Genomic DNA, 24,254 nt, shown 5'->3' on the forward strand with positions numbered 1-24,254 from the left:
CCGCCCTGCCGGTGCGGTGACCCCACGCGGCGGGGGCTGCGGGCCCGGAGGACGCTGGGCCGTGCCGTGCCGCGCCGGGGGGGCTGGGGCTCCGGCTTAGGCTCAGGCAGGCGCTGCAGCCCGGGGGCTGGCAGGCCCGGGGGCGACCGCTGATTCCTCTCTGGCCCTCTCCGATTTCCAGTAGCACGGAGAAGTTTCTCTTATTTTTGACGAATTGTACATTTGCTGTATTTGTTTGTGCCGCAGGTGTGTGCCCCCAGCCCGGGCAGGGCTGGGTGGAGGGCGCGCCGCCGGGATGAGCTTCCTGCTGCCCAAACTGACCTGCAAGCGGGAAGTGGATCAGGCAATAAAAAGCGTGGCCGAGAAGGTTTTGGTTCTCCGGTTTGGAAGAGATAACGATGCTGTTTGTCTGCAGCTCGATGATATTGTAAGAGTAAATTTTTTCAATTTTATCGCCTTTTCCTCCTTTTTGTGTAATGAACTCTACCAGTATACCTGCTGTGTACAAGAGAATGTCCAGTGTTGCTTTTGGCTAATATGGTGTCTCACGAAAATATTGGTGACAATTACATGTAAAAAGAAATAATACTATATTCATGAAACAGTTTGAAAAATAGGCAAATGTTTATGTTATTGTAGTGGGTGTGCAAAGTTCTTGAAGTAGATAAGACAACGATATTCTAGTCCTGCTTAAACGGATAAGACATAAGAGAAATGGGCTTTATAAAGCTTGCTACCCTTTTTCCTCTTGTGTCTCGATGGATTTGTCAGCCACCTTTCTCTTTTCAGCTTGCCAAGACAGCTCACGACCTGAGTAAAATGGCAGTCATTTACCTGGTGGATGCGAACAAAGTTCCAGTGTACACCCAGTATTTTGACATTAGTTATATTCCTTCTACTGTATTCTTCTTCAATGGACAACACATGAAGGTTGATTATGGGTATGTCATCCTAACTGGCATTATTTTTTCTGTCCTCAAGCATCACCAGCTCGCTCTGTGTTACTGTGTCTGGGGAATGTAACATTTGAAAACTAGTATGTTGCTGCTAGTGTCTGCATTGAGAACTGTGGGAAGCCAGAAGAATGTGAAATTAAGATGCATTTTGAAATACGCTCTGATGCAATAAGGAGATGTCAGCTGTGAAACAGGCCTGACTCTGCAAAAAATAGTGTGGTTAAGGTCTTAGATGGGATACTGCATGGTTTTGGACTTTGGAGATCACAGTGTATTCCTGACTTGCTTATGCCATTAGCAGTGCAGTTCCTTCTTTCAGAATGACCAGATCAGAACCCCTAATGTTTCTCTAAGAATCTTTCCTTGTCTTTAGGGGGTTTTGCTTTGAACACTTCAACATTACAATTCTACCTTTATTTTATGATTATGTTTAGGTCTCCAGATCATACCAAATTTGTAGGAAGCTTCAAAACAAAGCAAGACTTCATAGATCTGATTGAAGTGATTTACCGTGGAGCAATGCGTGGAAAGCTCATTGTGAGAAGCCCTATTGATCCCAATAACGTTCCGAAATATGACCTTCTCTACCAAGGAATTTAATGGGTTGACTTGAGATAAAGAATTACAGAAACGGCCCATGTTCTAGATCTGTTTTTTCTTCAAGGATTTTTAGCCGATTCTGACACCATGGGACAATTCGAGCATTTATGTTGAGGGATCATATTGGTCACCTTCTGAAGACAGACATGCTGTCACCTCATACTTCTCTCATAAATAAAGCTACATGTTCATGCATAGAATTCATGCAAGTGACTATTCTTTGAGTTGCATGCTGACCAGCACCTACAAAACAGCAGGTTGTATGCCTCCTCAATGACCTCCAGTGCAACTTCAGGAGAACTAAGGCACTGTATAGTCTATTCGGTGTCTACCTGGTACCATTTTCATTCAGATGTAATAATAGTAAACCTGCATTTATTTGAAAAGCTATGCTTGCCCTCAAAAGCATTCAACTGACTGTGCCTTTCCAATGGAATTTTATGCTTCCACCCATTACTGGATAACAGGGCTGAAGCATTTTTGAACAGTATGAGAGATGGCTGAAGTCTGAAATGGATATAAACACAACAGAGAAGTTGACACACTTTTCTCTGGTGCCCTGTATTACTGTTCAACAATTGTTCTGTCTGAGACAGGAACTAAAGGTACAGGACAATGTCTTTGTCATCCTTCAAAACCCATTTGCAGCCACTAAGCAGTTTTAATTCCCACAGGAATAAAGTGAAAATTTAGAAAAATAGTTTTGTTTACATTTGCTTTAAAGGTGATTTGACCTTCTGCTTGTATATATTGCAAAACTTGAGTACAGACATGTTAAAACTGTCTCTATTTCCCACCTCTGTCTAAAATTAAACAACTGAGAGAAAACAGTGATGTCATTTTTTTGCTTCAGTTTGGTAGTTGCAGGTTGCTAGAGTATTGTATTTCTATAGCAGCTCATAGCCAGTACTCTCACTGGCTGCTGGCTTCAAAACAGAAATTACTTTAGCTCACTGTATCATGGGGCATATTGTCTCTGACTGGAGGGAAGGTAGTGGTATGTAGTTCCCTGAAGTATTGTTCAACTCAACAGTAAATGTTTCAAGGAGGAAGGTGGATATTACGGCTCTTGAAAGTTTTTATACACTTTATGGTATATAGTGAGGTGGAAATAGATCCTTTACATGCTCTTTGTATTCTGGATTTGTCCTTTTAATGAAAGCTATGCACTTAAGTTAGTGCTTTCCTGATAGTTTAGTCTGAGCCATAACTTTAGTTATTGAGCCATAACTGCAGAATGTTTATTTTGAAAAAATGATAACAGACGAGAGCCGGTATACCTTAACATCTTTATTTTGCACAACTTTTAAATTTCACAGAGAGCCAAAGGGTTGTGGCTTAAAGCTTTCCACAATGCACTTCTAATATTTAACTTGCATTCCTGTGTTTCTCAAAAGCAATCTAGCTTCAGACTTAGAACTCCTAAGTTGCTCCACAGTGAGATGAAGGTCCTTAGATGACTGAATGGTGCAGAGGCAGTTATGAAAGGAAAAGGCCACTATTAAGAAAAAAAATAATCAGTATACCTTTAATTATTGCCTCTCTCCTTACTTGTGCTGCTTCCAGTTGCAACAGGTGAACCTAAGGGCTGTTGTGGTCTTGGCTTTCAGCTTGCTCTTCAGGTACTTAAAGATGGCATGTAAGCAGCAGGAGGGTGCTAAACCATACTTGTTTGTTCCAGCAGACACAACAGGACAATTCACTTTGATGAGAGAACCTACAGGTTTGTCTAGAGGCTTACTGTTTGACACCCATTCACAGCAGTGTTTCCGTATCCACTCTTCTATTTGTGGATCCCTCCTACTCTGGTGCTGTATGTGATGCACGGAGTCGATGAACGCCACAGAGCACACTTTATTCATTACCTCCTGTTTTCTCTGCACCAGCAGATCAACAAACACCAAGCCACCATAGCCATGGGCAATGAAGGCCACATTCTTGGCTGCGCTCTTTGAAATGAGATGATCCCATACATACATGGTATGCTCCTCAGGGCTGCTGCTGCCCCTCTTGGGGATCCACCAGAGGGACTGCGTAGAAGTCAGTGCTTCAACCTCTCTTCCTTTTCAGTCTTCAAATCAGCGAAGTTGTCATTGGGATTCAGTAATATCACTTCCCTGTGGTTCTGAAGGGCCATTTTGATGAATGGTATTTGTGTTCCATGCCCCAGGCCCTCACTGACAATTATCCTTTGCCCCCACTGTCCAGCACGGAAAACTCCACGGTCTTGAAGGAGGACTATTAGGCTAGAGGAACTTGTTAGTGCATTCTTGCTCATGAAGAAGAAACTTCTTAGTTCATCCTCTGTAGCATCAGTAGGAATGCAAACTTTCTGCAGCATGCAGACTCTTTCCAGGAGCTCATAAACATATTGGGTAATCAAATGTCCCAAAACTTGATAGCGTTTATGATTCTGCTCATGCGCACTCTTGCAATAATTGAAAACAAAGGACTAATTTGTATCCAGATGCCTCAGTTCCCCTTTTACATTGAAGTCGTACTTCAGTTCCTCTTGATACTCTGAGCCCTCTGTTAGTTTCCTCAAACTTAGTTCGTGCTGTATTTGTAACCACTACAAATTAATAAGACCATGTTAATGTAGTAATAGACCTCCACAGAACATGACATAAAGAAAGCCTTTTCTATCAGAATTCAGATTTAAAAGTGGTTACAAATAAAATAAATATACTTATTGATACAGACCTTCTTGTGGTGGTCTGTAGTAAACCAGCTGCTTGTACAGCCTTTCACAGATCTTGGTTGGTAAATTCCAAGAGCAGTACATTAATACCAATCTCTCCAGTTACTCGTTCATCCTTGCAAGCACTTGCCACAGGGAAAGTGTGGAATGGATGACGGAATAAGCTAGCCACTGCAATCCAGGAACAGGAGAAAAGAAAGTCTATGCAGCAGGCTTTCATCAGATTAGATTGAGGTCTCTAGTTTCAGCTAAGATAATTTTTCAAATCAACTATTTTGACTTGTATGAATAATCAGCTCATGTAAGAATTATACCAGGAAGTGGTTTCCGTGCAAATGGAAAATTAAACTTATCATAATCTTCTGTTTTCCTAATAAATCTTCAGTCTACTACTGACTGTCACTGGCTGTAGTATAGTAAACATGGGGTAACCTCTAGTGTGGTCAGAATCCTACTTTTACAGGATTTTTGTCCTAACAGCAAAGATTTACAAGCATTACATTCCCACAATTACAGTATTCTTAAAACTAATCAATCATCTTAATCTTTTTGGCAGCAATTTTTTTGACAAATGGTTTATACAAAGTTAAATTTGGCAAAAAAACATTAGTACAAGCTACTATATACCTTTAAATTTTTCATGCTGAACTAACAGAGGCATTTAGAACACAGTAAATCCCATTCTGACTATGGTAAAACTCACTGTACCGTCTGAAAAGCTAATTACTAGGACAGAAAGCAATCTGAAAATTTTCATGTAAGTGACTTGAGCTGGAGCCCAACTCCTTCATGGAATGCAAGCTTCCTTGAATAAGCTGCTTAGCATATTGAAAATTGTTGCTTACCCTTCCAAATTAAAAAAAAAACAAATCTGTCCAAATAATTTGAACAGAGCAACACCATATACATTTTCCTTTTGAGCAATCTCCATTGGGTCAGAGATGTCATCTTTCTTGTCTTCTGATCAATACAGAGCAGGTTAGAAAATGGTACCTTCTCTTTTTTTAATCTCATGTAATAAGTACACATATAAAAGGTAAAAATACCCCCAGATTCTATGATATATAAAGCCATTTACTGTCTTACCAGTTTCTTGGCATGGAAACAGCACAAAGAAGTTGCAAGGGCACACGTTCATCTATGATTTTTTTTCATTTTGCAGGAAGACATGACAGACACAGAGGAGATGGGAGGACACTGTTTGCTACACTACTGAAATATGGGCAATTCACTCAAAACAGATCATATTTAGTAGGGAGGAAGCTACCCACATTCACGCTGTAATCCCCATGCAATGAAATGGGAGGACAATGGACACAGTTTAAGGAAAGACGTGTGTGGAAAAAGATGAAGCTCAGAGAAAGCATTCCATAGCAATTAGGAATAGATAAATGCAGTTTCCCCACAGAGTGGCATGCTGTCCAGTGCTTCTCTCAGTCCCTTTCTCTCCTCACCCCTAAAAGGTTGGAGACTATAGTTTCCCAACATAGTATGAACAGAATGCTATTAGCTCTATAGTAAGAGCTATTTTGCTCTTCAGCTACTAGCAACAAAACAAAACAAGGCTATGTGATTCCAAATTAAACCCTGTGTATGTAATATTGAACATTTACTTAAATATCTACTTTACAGATCGTTGTGAAACATTGCTGGAGATTTCAGGAGGCAGAATAAAAAACCCACAAAACAGTTCTACGCCAGGCATAGGTATGACTTCCTAAAATTCCCTTCAAGGTGCAAACTGCAAAGTTCTAAAGCAGTTTATAGTAGGTTATCACTTAAGTAGCACCTTAGAATCATATACTTACTAGTCTAGAGGACTGGTTTTATTGTAGCAATGCCATTTACAGATTTAAAAAGCAGCAGTTACATAGATATAACTCCTTTTTGGCAAATCTGCGTTCTCACTCAGTGTTAGCTGCTGCTTCTACTTCATTGTCTATATAAATGCAGCATTCAGTTGTCTATTCTGGTAGTTTTTACGATTGCTATTTTGACTGCAAAAATTACTGTTGGGGGAAAAAAATCCCTCTTTCCCTTCCTCCCACTTTTCTGTTTGGATCATGAAATGTTTCAGCTGTAAATTCAGCTATCATTTGTTACAGCAGTTAGCATGTGCTAAACTATTACAGTATAAGTATTAGTCTTTATGAAATTTTCCATTTTAAAACACTATTCTATTTACATCCAACATTACCATATGCTCTCCCATAAAATCTGTCATAGTCAGAAATCTTTTTCGCTCAAAGAATGTAGACAATTCCTCTGCATGAAAAAAACAACAAACAACAGAACAACCACCCAACAAACCCCATTGTAATTCAGGTTTCCTTACTGTTACAGACTTTATTCTGGGGCTTATCTTTAAAATCTATCAGCTGCTAACAGTTAGGGCCATCTAAAGGGTTTCAGATGTTCCAAGTTACAAATCAACACCTCCTGGTTGTAATTAACACCTGAACCCGGGGCCAGGCTGTGGCTGAGGTAAGGGCTGAAGCCTGAGGGAGAAGTGATTAGCGAGGCACAACGCCACTCCACATCGGCTGGGTTGAGTGCTACTCCTTTACAAATCCCGAGGTTTTCTCGAGGCCTCCCACAAATTGTAGCATGCCTCCCTCACGTGTGCTAGCCTGTTGCTGCCTTTATGTTTTATTGCGTTCACACGTCTACCGGTGCGGGGGGTGGGTGCGGCGGCCCGCCTATGGCGCTGCAACGCTCCGCGTCACGGGCACTCTCCCCCCTCAGGGCTCCGCGTCAGGCTGGACGCAGGAGAGTGAAAAGCCGGAGAGGCTGTGAGGGAGCGGGCGGGAGGGGCGGGGGGCAGCGCCTGCGGGACGGCGCCTCAGCGGGGCGGGAGGGGGCGGCAGAGGGCGGGCGCGCGCGGCGGCGCTTGCAGCAGTTGCGGGGCGGGGCCCGGAAGCGCCCGCAGAAGCTGCGCAGGCGGCTGCGGGGCCTGGGTAAACAACAGCGGGGCGGCGAACGCCTACCGTGCGGGTCGTCCGCACCGCCCGGCCGCCGGCGAGGGAGGCCCGAGGAAGCAAAGCCGGCCGGTGGGGCCGCCCCGCGCCGTTGGTGTGTCCGCTGGTCGCGGCTGGGCCGCCCGCGCCGGGCGAGCGGAGCCGGTAGGCGGGGGTGGGGAGGCGGCGAGGCTCCCCCTTCGTGAGGGAGCGTGGGGCCTCCCGGGCTGGGCAGCGGTGGGCTCCTGCGGCCCTCGCTTCCCTCAGAGCGGCCCGGCGGCCGCCCTTTGCCAGCGTTGGCCCTTGGCAGCGGCCGGTGCCGGCGGCACGCTGGCTTGCCCTGTGCCTGCTGTGGGGGTGCCGCGCCCCCGGGGCGCTGGGCCTGCGGGCCCGGAAGCCGCTGAGCTGGGTGCAAGTGCCTCCTGGTCGCCTTGAGCGACTGCGGCCGAGCTGCAAGGTCCGAGGGGCTTATGCTGCAGCCATACAGGGTATTCATAAAGAGAGTCAAGCCCTGGGGATGCTGGAAGCTCTGAAGTGGTGTCCTTTCGCGGATGGAGGAGTTTATCTGTTAACAAGAATCGTTGAATTCTTTTTGTTCTTAGAGGTCTTGCAGCGTTACAGATGCTTTCTGTGATACCTTTTCGCTTTAAAATCAAAGCCCGAATTGCTTGTTGTTGGTTGTGTGCTTGCCGGGGGGTGGAGTTAAGAGTAAATGCCTCAGTAAGCTTAAATTCTGGTGAAAATTTTGTTACTAGTCCTGACCATGCTGACGGCCCTGAGCCTTGCCCCAGGCACGCGTCTCTGGTGTTGGGGCTGCTAGTGACTGCTTACCTAGGCCTGTAGCAACAGGACAAGGGTGCTGGTTTCAAACATAAAGAGGGTAGGCTTAGGTTGGGCATAAGGAGGAAATGTTTTATGATGAGGGCAGCATGGCGCTGGCAGAGGCTGCCCAGAGCAGCTGTGGGTGCCCCATCCCTGGCAGGGCTCAAGGCCAGGCTGGACGGGGCTGGGAGCAGCCTGGTGTGGTGGAAGGTGCCCCTCTTGTGGCAGGGGGCTTAGAACTAGATGGTCTTTTAAAGACCCCTTCCAACCCAAACCATTCTATAAATGAGTTTTATTTGTGCTAGCCTGCTCAAAAATGATTTTCTTCTTGCTTGGCACCTACTGCTGTGGTCCTACTTCTCTCTGAATAAATAAACTACAAATTGCTAAGCTTATTTTTTATCTTTTTCAGTAGAGAAAACCATGGAAGGAAGAATATCATCTTCAAGTTGTGTAAGTGTTTCTGCAATTTGCAACAATTTACTTTGAGGCTGTGAGTATCCTAGAGTGTTCTGAGGTATTTGCACAACCAAATTCATCCTCAAGTGGTCCAGCTTTTGCTTTATTGGAGCAGTCTTTCCTGAGAAACAGTTTATTCTGGTGGCAATCAATAGTAATGTCTACTGTTGAACATGTATGAATACATGATAGGCTTTACATTTGATCGCATATAAACAGCGTGTTTCCAAGGGTATTTTAAGGCCTAAGCTAACATCTGAAGTATTAAGAGTAATGCTGAAGTAAGTAGAGCAGCTGCATAATATTTAGTTTTCTGCAGAGATGTGTTCAGAGACTACTTATGCTAGTGTTTATTTTTTCTGAACTATCCCTATTAGTAGTAGTTTCTACCGATGGAAGCACTGGTAAAAACAAGTTATGGGGATAGCAGCTGGTCTGATCAGGTAAGGTCCAGACTGTCTAATGTTTTAGAAATAAGCTATTTCCAGCACCTTGTTTATATGCTTTCTTTGGCCCTTGCTCCTACAGGTGCTGGTTTAGATGAGGAGTCTTACATGTGCATGCGCATTTATGTGTTGAGTTAGTGGCTTTCTGTTAGGGAAAAGTTGAGGCAGCTGCATACATTGCACTTACCATAGATACAGGTCTCTGTTGTTACCTCTTGACTTTGTGGTTCTGTAAGTCAGTTGTGGGCACTGCAAATCAGTATCTTAACGAGTACAAACATTAGGGAAGATACTTTATAGCGAAGTGGAAATTCTGCTGATGAAGTACCTTGTGCTTTTTATCCCTTTCTGTCTACCTCTTTCTGTTTTCTGAGTCTGACCTTATCTGTTCTTAGTGTCATCTGTTATGTTATTACAGATGTTATCTGAACCTCTGTAGCTTTAAATGCACATTTAAAGTTTAGATAAGCATGTGTTCTTAGGAAACTCGTAACAGAAACAACCAGTCAGGCTGCAGGTGGAGGAGTTCTGAACTAAGAAATTTGTACTTGGCCATTAAGGTGCAGGTCAGAAGAATGTGTTCCGACTGATAAAACATGCTTGTAGGCCATTTCTCGAAAAAAGAAAAAAATAAGAAATCAAACAATCTAATTGCAGAGAGAGACCTTCTTGAATAAGCAGATGTCTACTTTCAATCCTTAAATGTTGATTGAATGAAGTGCATTACTTGTATTGGAAGTTGTTGCTGGTGCATAACATTTACATCCTTTATAATTTGAGAAACCTGTTATTAAAGGCGTATTTGTTATTACAGTGTTTGACCAGCAAAAGCAGTTTGAGGTACTGTATAGAAATTCAGGTCTAAATACTAAAAAAAAATAATATGTGTTTCAAAGAAGTGTAGAAAAGGAATAAGAGCACTCACAATTCAAAATGAACTGAAGGATTGTGTCATGGTATGGTATGCTGCAGTTATGGTCTGTTTGAAGGACAATCTACAGAGCTAATAAATGCAGTTTCTGTGTTAATAATTAAGCAGTTAGCATTGCTGCTCTGGAGTCCTTGCTTCTAATTTCATGTTACAAGGTAGGGCATCTGGCAGCTTGCAAATTAAATTCATAATACACTTGATGGTGGCCATCATATGAAGTAGCTAGAGCTTTTTCCTGGCAGACATATCTGGCTTGTCTGGAAGATGTAAATGTCGCATTCCCTCTCTGATACATGTAATGTAGTTGCATTTGCAGTGTAAGGTTCTGCTTCTCAGGATACCTGGAGAAATGGCAAGGCTTGCACTTCTGCTCTTTCAGTTCATTATTATTCAACTGGTATAATTAACTGATAGGAAACGTCATCCTCTTTCCTTGTCCTAATGAACATCTTGGTAATGGTAGGAATTTAGTTTGACCTTTTTTTGTTTTGAATTTGAATGAATTAATGTTAATTCCTACATGGTTTTTCTAAGTTGGGAAATTTCTACAAGTTACTAACTGCTTTACCTGTCGGTCATTACTTTCAAAACACTGGTTCCGCTTTGTAATTTTATACATGTGGCAATGACAGTAGCTGGTATTATTTGGAGTACGTTATAGTGTATTGATGCTAAATTATCATACTAAAATAGTAGTACTATTCTAAGATATAACTGCTGTTCATCCTGAAATTCTTTGAGTGCAAACCTGGTGTGAGATTCAGCTATTTTTTTCTCTTTAATCATCTCAGCTTAGAGAATGTAAACAAATCAGAGGGAACTAAGAAAACTATGTGCTAGTAGATTGGTTCTCACTTTTGGGGCACATGCTTGAACTTGTAAAGTTAATAGGAAGAGCTTTTTTCAGACGGTTCATGTGTTAAAACTAGCTTCTCGTGTGGTATGACATGATTTAGGATTGAGCATCAATCAGAGTGTTTAATGTAAAAGTCACAGGTCAGTGTTTCCCTTGCAACTTTATTATTTTTCCTGACAGTTAAGAAAACTTTGTACATGTCAGCTGATAGCATCAGTGGATAATTTAGTTTTATTGTGCATGTAACAGTCTATTTTCAGTTTCGTATGCCAACGAAGAAAGCAAACACCAAGTCAGAGGATGTCCATGTTCAGTCCCCTTTGGCAAGGCTCCCAGGCTCCCACCATTGGGACTACCCTTTAAAAGAGGTAAAGAGAAGTTCTTTGGGGTTTAAAGTGCGTAGGAGAATGTTATATGGGGTTTTGGATCTGTATTGGAGGCCAGATTTTTCCATTACTGAATGCTGGCTTGTGACCAATATCTGACCCAGATTGTCTTGGAAAGAGATGTGTGTAGGTCTGAAATCAGCCTGCAAGTGTACAGAGATGGGAGTCTTAATGCTGTAGTGGCCACCTAAATCTTTAAAAAGCAGAGTTGGTCTTCAGGTGTAGTTTGAAATTATCTTGGAAATTGATGAATTCAAAGGCAAATACAATTTGTTTTTATTACTTAATTGTCTTCTGAGTACTGACCTTTTCAGTGTATAGTCAGGTCACCAAACTTTTTGTTAAGATACGGAAATAGTCTTTACATTGAGTTTTCACTTAGTCATTATTTGTATCCAAGAGCTTAAACTTTAAGGGAATGTCTTATTCTGTTGGAAGTCATACAATACTTTATTAGTACAGAAATAACTGATTTTGGTATTATAACCAAAAGACTGTAAGAGTACTTAAATTGCATTTATCTTGATTATTATCTATTTTTATATACTTATAAATATATATATATAAAAATATATCTGTTTATATATTTAGATATAATATCTAAATTACTGTCTTGATCATCTCAGTCATGTATAGAAGTAAATATTTGCTTCTATATATCTGTTCCAAATTCAGTAAGCATTTTTAAAATGCCAAGTTTTGGAAACATACTTTGCTACTCTTGTCTTTTTTAGCTCAGCATTGAATTTGTTGCTGGTTTTGGTGCTTTCAGAATTGTGGGGCTGGACAAACAGGCTCTCCCACAGCAGAGTTTTAAAAACCTAGTGAGGGAATTTAGGAATTTTTTGACTTAAGGTAATGGTGATAATGTGACCCAGGTCTTTTGGTAGGCCAGGTCATTTGAGCGTGCTGCAACACAAACTCACTGTATGGTTGCATTATATACTGTCAATACTTTAAGTGAGCAGAGCATCCAATTACAGTCATGTTTTGAAGTTGTAAGTAGTGTCTCTTGTGGTTACAAGCAGCAGTCTCTCAGGCAGAGCCAGACAGCACTTGCATGGAGTTCTTCCTGTCTTTCTCTCTGCCTCTAAAAACAGTGGTTAGGCTGGGGGGAGAACTGAAAAATCTTTTTTTTTTTTTTCCCCTTGTTATTTCCTGTATATTCTCTAACTTTCCATTTCTTGTTTTTCCTACCTGTGTCTATGTATTTTGTATGCTTTAAACACTGACTAGTTTTTATATTATACTTTAAAGATTGCTCATGAGGTATTGTAATTAAAAGAAATATTACTGGTTTATCCATGCAGAGGTCTGTTGTAGTTTATTTAATGTTGCCAGAGTTGGCTCCATGTTGTTTGAGGAATTTTGTGCAGCTTTCAGTGATTTGGGCATATCGTTCTCTAACATGCTTGAGGACCAGTGCTGTGGGATGAGCAAGATGATGTTTGAAGGTGAGAGTGGCTGAGTAAATAACAAGGGCATTTTCCATTAGAGTCAACCTCTATGGTAGGGAAAAGATTGATTGGTGATGCATGTTTCAGACTTCACTGCAGTATGTAAAATATGCATGGGCATGAATTTTCCAGATGCCCTTTCACCTCATGCTTAAACAGAAATGAACGTAAGTTTGTCTGCTTTCAGCCTGACTGGCATAATTTTCAAACATGTTTAGTTTATCATCCCTAACATTAAAAAAAAAAAAGAGGAGCGATTAAGAGGAAGTGATGGCAGAGGGAGACAGGTGTCTGGAATTGCAGAAATAACTGTGTTTTGGTGGGGCTTCATTTATTTGATTTGAAACTATGAGTGCATTCTGGTAAGGTAAGAGAATTTGGAAAAACTGAGGTCTTGCTCTTGTCAATTTTGCCACCCAAGTACCAAACCTTCAATTTCCTTTTCCTTCTCAGAATTTTGTATCTTATAGTGGCATACAGTTTGCTTAAATGCATGGACTTAATCAAAAATACACAAGATAACCTCTACTTTATGTCAAAGATGCCTAACATTTCTCTGTTCAAGATAGTCTTCCCTTATATAGGGAAATAATTGTTCTGTATTGTCAGATTTTTTTAGGAGAAAAAACATTGCATTCAAGGTCAGATGGTATGTGGGTGCTTTAGATCAAATTCATTCTTTGCAAAATTGTTGTATAAACTCTTTGTGGATCTGCTTCATTGCATCGGTTGCATTGTTTTGGTGTCTGACATTGTTCCCTTTTTCTAGTGTAATAGTCATTATGACATATTTATGTCTCTTTGAACCTGCCATTTTTATGTTTTATTTCAGTGGAAATCGAGTGCCAACAACAGAGAGCCTTCCACAAAAGGAAGAAGGCAAAAGGACTGCCACAGACACGGCTCTAATGATCAAGAATCAACTGGGTAAGAAGTAATCTCTAGATTAGTTCCTCTCTGTGTATCTGGAATTTCATAATCTTTCTTGAAGGTGGGTGTTTCTGGTCTCTAGGTAATTGTCATGCAGAGATGGTTTTCAAGCTGTTGGGTAGCCCACCTTCAGGAATCATGTTTCAGTTATTCAGTGGCAACTGTAACTTTTTCTTTGTTTTAACACAACACAAGACTGCAACATTGGAAAGGGAATGCAACATTTGCTAGAAGAATTACTGCTTGTTGATCTGCTTGGTATCCTGGAAATGTTCATTACTCTCAAAGTATAAATTATCATTCTAGCCTTAGATATTTTAGATATTTAGAAAGTTTCCCAGCTTATCTTTTGCTTGTCACTGTGCTCTGTAGTCCACAGTCATTACCCTGGCTTTATCAACTCTTAATAACAACAACAAAAATCTAACAATATGGTGATTACTAGGTGAGGGCAGTAAAAAAAGTAGAGATTTTCCACCTCTGTGTTACAGTCAAGACTTAAGTGAGTAAATAAAACTGCTGATGTGCTGCTGCTTTATGCTCTGTGGCCAAGAGCAAAGATCTTGGTTTCTTTGAGATTACAGCAAATTATTTAAAATAGTCTTCTGTGAAGCTTTCAGCTAGATAATTGTTTAACTGAGAAAATGTTGAAGCTGTGAGTGCTGTAGTTGACAAATTAAATTGAAAATACAGAATTAAATTCATTAACGGCAGCTAGGAAACATGACTTCATGATGAAATGAATTATATTTATCTTAATGAAACTATTATTATTCCACAAATCATTCAAATCTGAATAAGCGTATACATTCTCTGTCCCATTTTGTGACTGGAACTGGACCATAAGTGATTTCTTGTCGAGAGGCTGTTAAAAGCAAAGTGCACAGGTAATGTAAGTGCTTAATGACAGCAGGTGATTTTGACACTGCTGAATTCAGTATTTTTGTGACCTGTGCATAGCCTGGTCTTTATATTCAGAATGCTTCAAACTGTTGCAGAGAAGAGATGAACTTTTATAAGATTGTGAATTTTTTTCATACTTCCTCAGAGGCATAGCTGTCAGTTTTACATGTAGTAATCTCAAAATGCTTCTCTTGGTAACTTGAACTGAGGGAGTGGCTCACAGGGTCAACCTAGTAGAATTTAAAAGCAATCTTGGTTGTAGTTTCCTGAGTTTTGATTGTGCTGTGAAACGGTTGATGCCTGATACTACTTTCTAAAGGTCTTTTAGTAAGCTTTGAACTGACCTTTCAACATTGAGGGGAAAAAAAGCAGAAGCAAGCTACCTTTGGATCTGTTATGTATGTTAATTTTGATATGCAAGAGACTTTCAAGTAGCATTAGTCAGTGTTCCATCATTTTTACCAAAATTCTTGCCAGAATATTAATGAAAAAATATTTGGACTGTAAAGAGACAGTAAATATTCAGATATTAAACCTGTGCATTTTTTAAGTCCTCAGAAAATACAAGTGTCTAGAGACTAACTTGATTTTCTGTAAAAAAACTTAATTCCCTTGTCTGCAATAAAGCTTGTTCTAAATATTCCATTTGGGTACCCAGTGTTTCTCAGAATGTCAAAATCGACACGCTGACCTCTTTGGATAATAAGTAGAAAGAGCCCACAGCTTCTAAAGAGGTGGTGTGTGTTGAGAAAAAGTCTGAGAACTGACAAAACTCGGAAGAGTGAAGTGGCATGATGAGAATCTTTCTGATGTAAAAGTTCCTCTGCTCCTCCTTCCCAATGAGGAATCTTTCATTTTCATTGAAAAGCAGGAAATGTCTTAATAACAAACTCCTGTTAGCTTCTGATGTTTTAAAAACTCAGCTTTATTGATAGCAGCTAATCCCAAATGTTTTGGGAGGCATGTTTCATCCAAAATGCACAACATCCTTGCATCTAAACTGGAGAGACATGGGTCTGAGGGATGGAGTAATTGGTGGATAAGGATTTGGCTGAATGGTCATGCTCAGAGTTGTGGTCAATGGCTCAATGTCCAAGTGGAGACCAGTGATGAGTGGCATTCCTCAGGGGTCAGTAGTGGGACTGATGCTGTTTAACATCTCTGTTGGTGACATGGGCAGTGGGACTGAGTGTACCCTCAGCAAGTCTGCTGCTGATGCCAAGCTGTGTGGTGCAGCCAACATGCCAGAGGGAAGGGATACCATCCAGAGGGACCTTGACAGGCTGGAGAGGTGGGTCCATGCGAACCTCATGAAGTTCAACAAGGCCAATTGTAAGGTCTTGCACCTGTGTCAGGGCACTCCTGAGCACAAATACAGCAGCCCTGAGGAGAAGGAGTTGCGGGTGTTGGTGGACAAGAAGCTCAACGTGGCCTGGCAATGTGTGCTGGCAGCCCAGAAAGCTAACTGTATCCTGGGCTGCATCCAAAGCAGTGTGGCCAGCAGGTTGAGGGAAGTGATTTTTCCCCTCTATGCTGCTCTCGTGAGACCCCATCTGGGGTACTGTGTTCAGTTCTGGGGCCCCCCAGCATAAAAAGGATGTGGACCTGTTGGAGCAAGTCCAGAGGAGGCCACAAAGATGATCAGGGGCTAGAGCACCTCTCCTGTGAGACAGGCTGAGAGAGTTGGGATGTTCAGCCTGGAGAAGAGAAGGCTCTGGGGGGACCTAAAGTACCTAAAGGGGCCAACAAGAAGGCTGGGGAGGGACTTTTTACAGAGGCAGGTAGTGATAGGACAAGGGGGAATGGTTTTAAACTGAAAGAGGATAGATTTAGATTAGATACTAAGAACAAATTGTTCACTGTGAGAGTGGCGAGTCATGGGAACAGGCTGCCCGGAGCAGCTATGGGTGCCCCATCCCTGGCAGTGCTCAGGACCAGGCTGGACGGTGGCTTTATTCTGTAAATCCAGGACAGATGTTCAGGTGTTATGGGACCTGACAAGGGTGATCCGCGCATGGTATGTGGCATTCTACTGTCAAAATATTTACCAAAACTTGGGTTTACTAGTAGAATGTAGGCATGAAGATGGTGGTGTAGACAATTGATAATAATTTACTCCTGGAGGCTATGGACTCCTTTTGGTCTTTTTTTAACATCACTTTCTAATACAAATTTGAACAAATTGGAGCCCGTGGTTACAACACTGGTGTGTACACAAATATGATCATTGAGAAAAGAACTGGATCTAGCAGCTCTGATTACTGGGTGAAATAAAATCAAACATTTTCCCCAAAGGGGTGCGCCAACAATTAATAGCATTTGGTCCTGTACCTTATGAAGTAAGATAATCCTTTTTTTACTTGTGAAAAGTGATATGAGACTTGCCAGGAGCAGCAAACAGCATTTTTCATAATAAATGGATTTTGTCTGTTCTGTCCTTACATATGTGTTTTTCTTACCTTTGCTTCTGTACTTTTTCTGTTTTGTGGAGACAGAGAAGAGGGGATGTGGTAGGTGCTTGCTTTAGAGACAAAAATAATCATATTTGGTTTTCCATTACCAAGATGCCTCCAGTCTTACTGTTGTGCAGATTACTTTCTGAGTCTGCTGGTGGGACTTGCTTTTAGTGTGTATTTTGCTTTTTTTCCCTGCTTGACACTAACTTCTATCTCTTGAAATGTCTTTTGCATTACTTGCTTTATTTTGTGGACAGTTTAACAGGTAACTTAGAGATCTGTGTCCCAGCTGTTGTTTACAGATGTACAGGATGGCTGAAGTGTAGATATTTTTCCTGAATGTCTTTTATGCCCACTCTTAATGACATATTTTTTTAAGAAATGCCATCCCTCTTTTTAGAAAGGAAAGCCATTAAAAGCTCTGATGCCACTGTACAGCTCTGAAGATCAGGTCACAACCAGTTGCTCTGTCAATGTCTTCCATCAAAGACTAGTGTCGCATAAGAAATGATGCCTTAGCCTGGCACTGACATCTTTAAGAATATCTAAATATATACTGTTTTCTTCCTTTTTATTGAAGGCTCCTCTCCTTTGCACAGATTTCCAGTGCAATGCTGGTTGCGTGTGCGTGTGTTTTAAATTGTAATATTTTTTTAAATATATAAAACCAATTTAAATCAAGGGATTGGGAAACATTAAACAGTTTGCACTAATAAAAATCAGTAAACCAAATTACAAAGGGGCTGGGGCCTGTTAAGGTCTAGCCTGATGTGAATATGAGCAAAGGATGTCTGGCCTGAGTTTACAAGATGGCCAGCGAACTCTAGGTAATGAAATCCAGTTTCACTGGAAATTCTGCTTCTGACTACCTCCTGCTGCTGTGGGCTTTCTCTGTTGTGATGATACTCTTAAAGACCCTGACGGCTGGAATCTTTTTTTTTTTGTTACCGTTAGAAGTCCTCATTGTACAATCAAAATGAAGACTCTGAGACCATGTATGTTCCCACTGGACTAATTACCTTGTCAAGTTCAGGCTAAATCTAGTAATGCTTCATTATGGTATCGAGTGCTTGAGAAATAGAAAGAAAAAAATATCTGGCACTTCTACAAGGTTGAATGAAAGAATTTAGATCTGGGAAATAGACTGTTAGGCTCAGCATGATTCTAGTCAGGAGAACTGAAATGTTTGATACAGAATAACATTTATGTTGCCTCATGGTGCTCTGCAGTAATGATTTTCAAACACTATTTTTTTTAAGGAGAAACAATTTCTGATTCACAACTTCATATTGCTGAGAGGAAAAAATGCTATTTAGATTCTTCAAGGTTTGATTTGTAATGTCAAGTCCCGTTAGAGGAAGAGAGGAGGTATCCAGCTTACTTTTTCATTGCTTCATCTCTTCTGGCCCCCCAAAAAGTGAAATGTCTTTCCACTACAGTTCTTTGGTAACTGGACCTGTAAGTTTGGACCTTCCTTATCTTTAAGGAGCACATTAAAGCACAAGGGTAAATGTCTACTTTCATAAGATGAATTTGCATAAGTTGGTGACTTTTACCTTGAAACTGCCCTTAACTGCTTCAGTAGTAAATTTTCCTAAGTCTAATAGGTTCTTGTGTATCTGACTTCTGACTTTATCAAGTTTCTTAAATGTATATGTTCTTTATTTCTGTGGATACTGCTTATATATTCTTTATTTCTAATATACCTTACAGTTGGACAAACAAGTGATGTGTAAGTCTGGTCACTCATTGTAAGCCCTTCTGAGGTATTAAACTGGTTAACGTATCAACTCCAAACATTGGAGAAGTCCAGAAAAAAGCTAGAACTTCTGACTTAGTGGGGACTTCTGTAGAAAATAGGTCTTTGCTTCCTATGCTAAATTGAGAACACATTGCAGGCTTGGTATATGCTCACTAGGCTGCTGCAGTTGGGCTCCACCATGTGAGATACTAATGTTACTAATCTGTTCCTCATGACCTGTATGTACTTTCTAAGCTTTTCAGTAGTTAAAGCATATATTTAAATTAAACTCCACTTGCTGGATCCCTGGAGTGTAGAACATACCTTTTCTGGGTCCACAGCGTGCGAAGCACATGCTCAGGCTCTGTAAGAGATTGTTAAAAACAACAGTTCTTTGTATTAGTAGTCATTCAGCATATACAGGTCTAGGTGTAAAAGCAAATGTATACCTGCCTTTTCCTGACTGTCCGAAACCTTCTGGAGCACTTCTGTGGTTGAAGTTAGTTTTCTAATGAGACTGACTTTGTACATATAACTTCTCATTGCCTTCATAGAGTCAGTCTCACTTCAGAAACCCTGGATTGGTTCTAATTAGCGGTTGGAAAAACAATCTGTTAACACAATGCTTTCAGTTTTGTCCTGATTCTTGGTCAGAGTGCCTTAATTTACGGTTGCTGTTTTGTTGTTTTTTAATCCCTCAGCATTTTGTTTTCTTGAGACAAAGTGTTAGCTCTTTAATACTTAGAAATTTCCCAAGGAAAAACTAAGAGAAGCCAAAAGAGTGGACAAAACTGCCTTCACTTGGGCTTAAGTTACTTAGCTTTGAATGGGAACCATTTAGGTTTATCATCCACTGTCTAGATAGCGGTCTCCAAGGTGCGGTGTATGCAAGACAATCCACTGGGGTGCAGGAAGGAAATGGTTTTTTGTACAATTAATGAATAAAATGTTTATTTAATCGTCATTGCATCTTTTTAAATTTGTGTTTTATAGTGTAATATTAGTACATTAGTATGTATGAATTGTAATTAAATAAAAATGTTGAAGGTACATGTTCAAAGATGCTTTTACTGATGGGGTGCATGGGAAAAAGTTTGGAGACCACCAGTCTAGGGAATGCATAGTGGAGCTCTGGGAGGAAGGGGCTTACTGCATGCACATGGCATTCAGTGATGCAGAGATCTCATAAGGTTGAGCAGCATTCATGGCTTATATGCAGGTTATCCAAGCCGGGCATAGGAGCCTTACTGCCTTTTCAAGTTCAATGAGGGGTCATGTGTCTTGTTAACATGGAAGTAACTGGGGACAAGAAACTCAACATACATCAACTACTGAAAGAGCAAAATATAAGGATTATGTGAAAAGTCTTCCCCAAGTTCAGTGTTTCATGAGCATGGCAGTTGCAGATCTTTTATTTTTTTTTTTTTTTTTTTAGGTTCAAGCATATCTGTTCTTCAGCAGTTTCTATGCCATACCTATATTTGGTTACTGCTAGGTACCATGTAACCAGCTGTTGACCTGAATGCCGCATGTTAGTAGGACAAATATAAGTTGCTTGCATAGTTGTCAACCTACTGAGGAATAGCAGCCATTTGCTTAAGAAGCTATGTGAATAGTGTAAAAGTTTTCTGTGGCTCTAAAGGAAGGATTTTTGCTGTACAACATGAACAATTTAATTTATTACATAAGACATGCAACAGAAAAAACAATTCTTGCCTCAGTAATGTTTTAAAACCAATAAATGAGCCTGAATTGCAGTGTCCTCTTAGGACCAGCCCTGAGAAAACAAGTCCAATTCTCATCTGTTTGAAAATAAAGTCAATCCTGGCAAATCACCTGTGGTATGTGATGCTTATCAGCTTATAAGGAAATTGTCCAAATTACTGGCCATGCTGCAGAATTAAGTCCTTATGTGAAGGCTTAAGTACCGAACTAGCAAGATCAACAAATAGATACTTGTTTAAAAAACTTCAGTAGGGAGTCTTTACAAACTTTGTAATTCATAATTGTGTGTCATTTCTTGAGTGAAATTGAATACAAATCAGTTGGTGCTTCAAAACTGAGAGATTGTACTGGTGCTTGATTTATACACACCCACCCCCCCCAGCAAGATAATAATCTAATTTGTGATACAGGAACCAATAATATTCATGATTGTAAAATAAGATGCTGAAATATGAGTGTGTGCTTTCGTATCCTGCAAATGCTCAAGTGTAGACTTTCAGTATAGTTTGTAAGGCTATAGTGACTCTGCTTCCAACATTTTTGCAATAAAAAGATGCACCAAAATTTCCATGCTTCTGCACTGAAAGTTTACCGCTTCAGAATCACATGTGGGTGTTAGTCACTGATGTCATAAGGAGCAACCTTGAAAGGCTGTTGTTATCAAGAGATGTGTTTGTGATTCCTCTCTTCCAAAGAGAAATGCTTTGTAAATTGTTGGGTAAGTGAATTTAATTCTGCTGAAGATGGAAGGTATAATGCAGAGACAGTAAACTCACAGAAAAGCTTTGTTGAATTCGTATGACTTAAAAAGTTCTCAGCACCCTATTATTAATTTATTATTATATGTATGGTAGGCAACCCAAAGTTATCTTGACGAATGTTCTGAGGACGAAACTAGGAAGAAAATACACACAGGCGCAGTCTAAAACTGGTGCTAATTTTTCTGATGCTGGCAAGCCGCAGTCAGATCAACCACCCTCATCATCTGTTGCCAGCCTAAAGATATGGCAGATTTTAAACCCTACTCTCCAAAGCCTTTTTCTGTCTAAAAGGTACGTTGTTTTTACCTCCTGTCACTAAACAAAATAATTTTTCTTGCAGTTGCTTTTTTGTGAGAAAGTATTCTTTGTTGTACCACAGCTGTTGTCTCCATGAACTATATTCTCATTCTCGTGTTATCTGACTTGATTGAATTCCCTTGTACCTGTTTCCTTGTAATAATATAATCACTGAGAGAGGTGGTGCCAGGAATGATGTAGTGGGTTTTCTGATCAGGTGGCTTCTAGATGGTCCTGTACTGACAGGACCAATTCATTCTGATTCAACCATTGGACTCTCAAAATGTTTGCTTTTTTTAATTGTTGTGAAAAGAATACACTTGCATTTAACTGCCCTCTTTTCTCAGAGAAGGTATCAAGGTGTATTTTCACTGTTACCTTTTCAGACTACTCATGAAAATAGGAGAATTGACATAAGGGGTCAGAAGAAAAGCCTATCAAGTCCAGCATCTTCCTCCCCTGTGCCCCCAAGCAGTGGTCAATTGCAGATACCCAGGGAAAAGTATGGCTAGAATGAATGCTTTTGTCATTGAGTTTTCTCTCTGAGCTTCTGATGCGAAAGACTTCAGAGACTCCCTTTATCGGAGGTTATGTCCAGACTATGGTGTTCATCTGTTTTACTTTTCCTCTCAATCACATCCTCATTGCTAATTGCCTGTATGCCTCTGCAACATCTTGTCTGCAAGGTATTCTCCTGATTAAAAACCAAATCTACATCTTGGTGCAGGAGGAGACCCGAGTGCTCCCCAGACATCATGTGGTCTGTGCTGGGGTGTGCTTTGTGGGTGAATACAGACAACAGGAGAATTATGCAGCCAGCACCCAAAAGAAAATGTTGTTCAGAACAGATTCAATAAAGGCCATGATGTTATGTCCTAAGCCGAAATAAATTGCAATGGAAGTGTAGAAGTTAAATCACAGTTTCAGAAACTAAATGGCTAAATCAAGGGCTATGCAACAAGCTGGCTGCAGTGGCATTGTATGAAATAAGTTGTGCTGCTCTTACATATGTGCTGGAGTGGGCAGTTGTATCTTCATATTTCTGGTTAGCTTATTTTTGGTGCTTGTTTCTTCTAACACTTCCAAATTATTTTTTTTTTTTTCTGAGCCTTGCTATTGCTGTTCTCTAGAATGCCTCCTGGAAATTGAGGGGAGCAAAATCTAATGCTGCCTTCTGTGTATGTGCTACTTTTCTACCTGTTGACTAAGTGCTTGAGAAAATTTGGTCTATTTTACTGGAGGCTTCTTGATCACAGGAAAATCAGAATTGCTCTATAGTTCTGAGAAACACAGATATTGCATGAAAGCTATTTGGAGATAAACATTTAACAGTTTTTAAACAATACTTAGATGATGTGTTAGAGGCAATGCAGTGTGAATTGTATCTGACTAAGGTGAAATTACATGGTCAGGTTTCTTGTTGCTTTTTTGTGTTTATCTGCTTACCTTGGATTTTAAGTTCCTTAGTGGGAGTTTGTTTTGTTCTTAAGGGACTGAAGGTAATGATGTTTGATGATTGTTGCGCCTCTAAGATATGTGAATCTAACAAGAAGTTTCTTTCTCCAGATTTCAGTGCAGTATTTATGATTTACTGTTATATATATGGCAGGCAACCCAAAGTTATCTTGACGAATGTCCTGAGGACGAAAATTGGAAGAAAATACATAGACAGCCACGTAAGAATTGATGCAAAGTTATCTGCTGCTGACAAATTACAATCGGGTCAACTACCCTCATCATCTGTTGCCAGCCTAAAGACATGTCAAATGTTATATTCTCCTCATGAAAGTTCTTTTCTGTCTGAAAGGTATGTTACTCACTGCTGATTTTGCCAGTCTTCCTGAAATGACATAACTTCACAGTGGAAAAGAATATCCCTGAAACAACTTTGCTTACACTCTTGCCTTGAAGCAGATCAACTTTCTGAGTGCAAACTAACATGCTGCTTCAGTGAGCCGTTTTAGCATTGCATTGAGTCTTATTTGCTATACCTGATGTTAACAGCCTACTTTACTTTCATAGAAGGCATTTCCATTTGCAATAGATCAATGTTTTGAGTTGTGAAGATTACAAGTAATATAAACGTGTTGAAGTTGGTTTTGTGTCCAGAGCCAAAATCATGCTTTCCTGTTGCTGTTAATGTGTTTTAGCGTGATTTCAAATAACTTCTGCAAATTTCTCGAAATTCCTGTCTGTGATAGTTTGTTTCTTTTCACATTAATCCACTGGTGGTCTCAATCCCAACAAAGTGCCATTGTTTTAAGAGCCATAGGTGTGTCCTGTCATTGCTTAACATCTATTTTCCTCTTTCCTTCCTATGTTTAGGTTGACTGAGCATCACAGTAATGCTTGACATATAAAACTAGCAGAAATCAGATACTGCAATTATTTAACATTTGTGTTGGTCTAAGATGGCACTTAAGTTCAGAGTAAGCAGTTTCCTTTTGCCTTTTATGGCCACTTCTTTGCTTAACAGCAAAGCATCCACAGGAAGAAATAGCAAGAAATTTGGGAGAAGAAAATAGAGGAAGGAAAAGAAGAATAATTTGTGAGGGCAGGAATGATCAGTAGTTCCCAGGTTAAAGTAATCTTAAAAATTCTAGAGAAAAGTAAGTTATATTCCTCATTCTGATACATTAACTTCTTAGAGAACCTAAAGTAGTAACATTTCTTTTCTCTTTCTGTTGGTATCTCCATTGCTTCTTAAATAAGTCTGACAAAGTTGCAATTTAAATGAAGGATTTAGAACAGTTTATTAGACTATCTCATTTTAGAAATATTACATTTGTTGCTAATAAATAGTTTTCCATAACTTAAGGCTGACTGTAGATCTTTAAGATCTATAATTTTTAGTATCTGATTTTTCCACT

The 24,254-nt window shown here is 40.2% G+C and overlaps 3 protein-coding genes across 15 annotated transcripts in view; 2 read left to right on the forward strand and 1 right to left on the reverse strand.

Moving 5' to 3' along the window:
* The first annotated feature begins 67 nt into the window (after positions 1 to 67).
* Positions 68 to 2,375, forward strand: TXNL4B (thioredoxin like 4B). The gene is made up of 3 exons (XM_040583165.1): positions 68 to 427; positions 790 to 941; positions 1,391 to 2,375. Exons 1-3 carry the CDS (start codon positions 296 to 298, stop codon positions 1,554 to 1,556), a joined length of 450 nt encoding a protein of 149 aa, XP_040439099.1. The 5' UTR covers positions 68 to 295; the 3' UTR covers positions 1,557 to 2,375.
* Positions 2,376 to 2,831: 456 nt separating this feature from the next.
* Positions 2,832 to 7,710, reverse strand: LOC121083620 (putative protein FAM172B). The gene is given in 5 exon segments (XM_040584184.1): positions 2,832 to 3,136; positions 3,138 to 3,612; positions 3,615 to 4,128; positions 6,455 to 6,522; positions 7,245 to 7,710. Coding segments are annotated over 5 exon segments (1,575 nt in total). The 3' UTR covers positions 2,832 to 3,084.
* The window catches only part of SENP7 (SUMO specific peptidase 7), a 44,879-nt gene continuing 27,775 nt past the window's right edge, over positions 7,151 to 24,254 (forward strand). For 3 of the 13 annotated variants that reach the window (XM_040583171.1, XM_040583174.1, XM_040583182.1), the window contains exons 1-6: positions 7,151 to 7,379; positions 8,449 to 8,489; positions 10,989 to 11,096; positions 13,404 to 13,498; positions 21,181 to 21,378; positions 22,994 to 23,191. In XM_040583171.1, coding sequence (XP_040439105.1) covers positions 8,460 to 8,489; positions 10,989 to 11,096; positions 13,404 to 13,498; positions 21,181 to 21,378; positions 22,994 to 23,191 — 629 coding nt within the window. In that variant the 5' untranslated portion in view covers positions 7,151 to 7,379; positions 8,449 to 8,459. Of the gene's footprint in view, positions 7,380 to 8,448; positions 8,490 to 10,977; positions 11,097 to 13,403; positions 13,499 to 21,180; positions 21,379 to 21,770; positions 21,972 to 22,950; positions 23,192 to 24,254 lie in introns of those variants that run through there. The other 10 variants (XM_040583172.1, XM_040583176.1, XM_040583173.1 and 7 more) reach the window with 10 other exon arrangements.

Source organism: Falco naumanni, chromosome 2, assembly GCF_017639655.2.
Source record: "Falco naumanni isolate bFalNau1 chromosome 2, bFalNau1.pat, whole genome shotgun sequence".
In the NCBI taxonomy this organism is placed as follows: domain Eukaryota; kingdom Metazoa; phylum Chordata; class Aves; order Falconiformes; family Falconidae; genus Falco; species Falco naumanni.

Excerpts from the sequence above, each read along its gene's own strand:
- TXNL4B (XM_040583165.1), top strand. The coding sequence starts at position 296 with ATGAGCTTCCTGCTGCCCAAACTGACCTGCAAGCGGGAAGTGGATCAG. Across the intron at positions 428-789 it reads GTCTGCAGCTCGATGATATT|CTTGCCAAGACAGCTCACGA; the intron begins GTAAGAGTAAAT and ends TTCTCTTTTCAG. Across the intron at positions 942-1,390 it reads CACATGAAGGTTGATTATGG|GTCTCCAGATCATACCAAAT; the intron begins GTATGTCATCCT and ends GATTATGTTTAG.